This window comes from Rosa rugosa, chromosome 3 (genome assembly GCF_958449725.1).
Source record: "Rosa rugosa chromosome 3, drRosRugo1.1, whole genome shotgun sequence".
Lineage (NCBI taxonomy): Eukaryota > Viridiplantae > Streptophyta > Magnoliopsida > Rosales > Rosaceae > Rosa > Rosa rugosa.
Window position 1 is genome coordinate 55938706 of NC_084822.1, and position 4846 is coordinate 55943551.

At 38.3% G+C, this 4846-nt stretch overlaps 1 protein-coding gene across 1 annotated transcript; it reads right to left on the minus strand.

Moving 5' to 3' along the window:
* Positions 1–1992: 1992 nt before the first annotated feature.
* On the minus strand, positions 1993–3113 carry LOC133741193 (transcription factor HEC2-like). Its single transcript, XM_062169130.1, has one exon. The coding sequence runs from the start codon at positions 2877–2879 to the stop codon at positions 2121–2123; it is 759 nt and encodes a 252-aa protein (XP_062025114.1). The 5' UTR covers positions 2880–3113; the 3' UTR covers positions 1993–2120.
* Positions 3114–4846: the final 1733 nt, after the last annotated feature.

Consider the following 4846-nt stretch of genomic DNA (forward strand, 5'->3'; position numbering starts at 1 on the left):
ATGATCAGTACGTAATAACTAAAAAATAAAAAGGAAGTATCTATTCAACTAGCTAGTCATGCAAGATAATGAAGAAAGCCTAGCTTTTTCTCTTCTTTTTTTGGTCCGAAGGTGAAGGAAGCAAGCTTAGCTTAGCTTCAAGGTCATCGATGGATCAATCGAAAACTCAGGGCTGCCTGTGTCGCTGTATATACTTTTTCTTAATTTACACTGAGAAGAAAGTTTGTCGGTAGAGAGAGGCTAAGGTTGTGTGTGATCAAATGGGAAGCAGATTGACGAAGTGGTGTTAGCTCAGTGGTTAGAGCACCCACTACCTAAGATCGAGGTCATGGGTACGAGTCACCATGGGGATAGGAATGAAATCCTTTGATCCTCTTTTTTTTTTTAAAAAAAAAAAAAAAAAAAAAGGGGAAGCAGATCATTAATTAAAAGTTGATTTCGCTGGGGCTAGGGTTTAATTAGGAGATCATGATTTTGTTAAACGTAATTAAACGGCTAATTAATTCACAAACAGTCCCTCTTAATTGATATATACTAAGAATTAAGTACGCAAGTTTCAAATTATTAGAGTTTAGGGATGACTTAGCCTATTCGCCGCAGCTAGCTAGCTAGCTAGATTAATTAGGTAGCTGGTTCTCTCTCTTCCGGTTCCGGACATGATCACCGGCCGTTCAACAGTCCAAATTGGCAGAAACATCCACGGTGGAGGGCCAAGTAGGATTGAGTTCACGTGTTGGCAAGGCAATCGAAAACAATATTATCACTTTGCCTAATCGTGAAAGCAAGCAAGCAAAGCTAGCAGTGAAAGCACCACCGGCCGTTACTTCTGTCAGACCTTCACGTGGACTTCCCATGCACTCTCTTTCTTTTTCCTTCAAGCCAACAATACAATTACTATATTTTTTGCTTAATTAATCTCTAAGCTATATCAAGTTCTCAACTCTCAAGTCTAAAAGATTTTATAATATTTTGAAATATTGAAATTTTGAAAGTTAAAGTCAATAGATTAGTTACTATTGTGATGTGCATCTTACCGTAAACTAATATGCTTCTCTAGTATGACATTGTTATGAAACATTCCGAATTTGAGTATCACTTGAACTTCCAATTTATATCATGATCACCAAACAAGAAAAAGACTACATAGATTTCAGGCAAATACTTAGGTGGGGGTTTCCTCACCACGTGTCCCTACGGTAGCCCAATCAGGAGGAAGAAAATTTTTTGTCTTTTCCGAAAACACCCCTTCTCCTTAAATATATAATACCCAAAACACCCCCTTGCTGAGAGGTGATTGGTCTGCCGTAGGAACACGTGATGCGGGTGCCCACGCAAGTTTCTCTCTAGATTTCATGTCCAGAAAAGATAGAAAGACTGCAACTGCATATTGCAGACGTTAGTCATTTCTGTACTAGTGCGATCCAGGGACGTATCACAGGCTCAAGATAACAATTGTTAATCAACACCAGAGTGGGGGATCATATACGTACAGGTGTCGCCAGGAAAATGCAAAAGCATTCAACTTTCACGTGACAACAATATTTTGTCCCCTGATTACATTTCTAGATTTCACAACAACTGGTCCATCAACATTATTAGCTCTAGCTTCTCCGATTTGTTTTTTCTCTTCAGGCACGCACGAGATAGTTTTGCTTAGCCTCCCTACCCCCCATGTCCAAGATAGTTTTGTTTCCTCAGAAATCTGAAATTTCTGCGCGCCATATATATCGAACATGTTGCCCAAGTTGAAGAACAACCTGATTTAGCTTTTGAACCTATATAGTTTTGGGATAAACAACCCGATTTAGCTTTTAGTTGATATAGTTTTGGGTATAACTGCTACATGGATCTGTACGATACAATTTTCTCCTATACCTATGTCAACGTTTTTATAGTTCTTCTTCTCCAACCGAATGAAAATATAAAGGAATAAAGGGAAAATAAATTCATGAGACAAAATTGCAAAAAAAAAAATATTCTCGATGAGGCTTATTAATATGATAGCAATAATAGAACATGGATTACAAGGTCAAAGAGTAAAGGAAATTTAGCCATGCACATGTTCCTTTACATCCCTCCAATCAAACGACGACTAATAATAATCCCTAAGTCGACGTTAATCAATCATCTCCAAAATGCTGCACATTCTGATGATGCTGCGGAGGATGAGCTTGGTACGCTTTGGCCATAGAATTAGAAAGGTAATTACTCCCACTTGACATGGCCACAGGAAAACCAATCCCGGTTTGCGGTACCCTATTATTATTATTATTAGTATTATTATTATTATTATTATTATTCACGGCGGCTCTCTCCAGCGTCTGAACTTGAGACTTCAAAAACTTGACGTAGTGAATAGCCTCGTCCAGCATGGACGCAGTGTCCATTTTAGTCCCGCCGGGGACTAGTCTCTGGAGTATTCTAATCCTCTCGCTAATCCTCTCCCTCCTGTGACGCGCCGCCACGCTCTGAGGGTCCTTGGAAATCTTCACGTTCCTTCTCTTCGGCGGCTTCACCGACTCCGGGTCTATGTGGATCGGCTGCATCGAGGCGATTCTGAATATCATCTCCCTCATCGCCGCCATTGAAGCACGCTTGTCGGAAGCCAGTTGAGGTTGTGGTGATTGTTCAAGTGAGTTGGTGAATGATATGGTTGATGGGCTTAGGTTAAGAAATGAGGGCGGAGGTAAAGAAACATTGTGAGGGTTTTGGTCATGACAGTATTGTGGCATGGAAGTTGCACTACCAGGAAATTGTTCAGAGGAAGGGAGGTCGGAAACGACGTCGTTGTAGGCGCCGCAGAGCTCGGAGATTTTATCCATTTGCATCATCATCATCATTTCCATCTGCTGCTCTGATTTTAGTTGGTTAATATCCATTTGTTACTCTGGTGTTGCTAGCTAGCTAGCTAGTAGCTTATATATGGTACGTATCTATTATATGTAAGGAAAAGATGGGAAAGGAAGGAAGTACAAGAGTTAATTGAAGCTGCTGAGAACTTTGTGCTGGAAACTGATGAAGTAAGCTAGCAGAGGGATGGGGAAGATAAAAAGAGAGTGAGAGCTTTATCAGAATGTTTTGCAGTACAGGAGAGAAACACACAAAGGCTGTAATATAAGAAACAAGAAATGGGAGAGGAAACCAACCAATTAAATAGTGGTATTGGGAACACACTATCAATACAGTGGGAGAAACATATAATATAATATAATATTTTATATATATATATATATATATATATATATATATTTATAGTAGTTTCCCTTCAAAAAAAAATTTTATCTCTTTCCTTTAAACAATGAGTGATACAAAATACTGTATATTGCATATATATTCTATATGGTGTTATCATTGTAAGCTTGTATTATTACAAATAAGCTCATGCGCTTTTTTTCTTGTTTTCCCATCATATTTTTTTTCCTTTGTTGGGAAAAAATGTATTCCTTTGTTGGAGGTAGAAAGTTAAAGAAGTCCATATCAAATTAGCAATAATTTTTGCTACCTTCCTAGATTCGGAAGAGCATCACAAATGGAGCCAAACGCTATATCATTTTCATTATCTCCACCCTTATATCTAATTAAGGCCAAGAATGAAAATGGAGCATTATTATTACTTTCACTTATCTTCACATGTATCTTGGTCAATGGTCAATTTACCAAAAAGTTAAACAGAAAGACAACCCAGTTTGTGATATGAATCATCATATCAGAAGTGAATGTGATGTTGAAGGGATTGAAGGGCTCAGATCTACCCCAACTGCTAGATGGCATGGAGTAGCATAATGACTCGATCATCAATGAGTACTTTTTGTGGTGCATGAATCATGTTCTTTTCTGAAGAGACTGAAGAAAGTCCTGGTGTACGTTATAATGTTTATGTTTTTGAGTGTGGGACTGTCATCAACTGAGGTGTCTTACAATAACTTTGCCCTTAAAATTAATATCGCTTTCGTTTTGAAGAAACAGAAGACCTAAACCCCACTCCCACATGACAAGTTGTCAGAAATCTCACCAGCACTTCTATAAATATATGATAAGAGATTCTTATGTAGGACAAACGTACCACGTGGTTGGTAAGGCTGTCCAATCAGTGAACATGTAATTGGGTGTTTTGGGTATTTCATTTTAATGAGTAAGGATAAATTCAGAACACACTTAAAATTTTCTGAGTTTTGATTAGACTGTCCCACACCGTCTGGTACGTTTGGCCCATGTAAAAATTTCTCATATATGACAGACACATTCCTTTCCTTTCCTGGTTGGCGGTGCGAATCCGGTGCCGTTTCGATCAATGTGGACCTGTTCTCAGTGATAATGGTCCAATTGGAATGAGACTCCAAGCTACCTATAGCTACGTATTATCTTTGATATAAAAATTATTTAGGGTTTCTCTCTTCTTCTTCTTCTTCTTCAAATTGCTCGGGAACGCCTTTCGAGACGGATCAGGTTTCTGATCTGATGAAACCTGATTCATGTGCTGGAATTTCCAACCAGCTAATTACTATGCAGCTACCAGAACTCGGATGAATTCTAATATTTTTACAGTAACAGTATCTCACAGATTAAAAAACAAAACCAATATCTGAGCAACCAGATACCTAAGACCAGATAGGTATAATTCAGTAAGAGTGATCGAGTTTTACATTTTATACTGGATGGTTCATGGATGAAAACCCTACTCCATTCATTAAAATGCATGATAATATAGTATATAGTTTTTGTTCCAAGTGAGACATGAGTAAAGAGACATGGTTCTTCTCTGTAACAGGAGGTTCGATTGGATTGGATAAAAAGAATCTGAAAGAGAGAGATCTTGCTGTAGGTATTGTTGGGTGGGTTTTTAACT

Coding starts and splice junctions, on each gene's coding strand:
- LOC133741193 (XM_062169130.1), bottom strand. CDS start 2,879: ATGGATATTAACCAACTAAAATCAGAGCAGCAGATGGAAATGATGATG.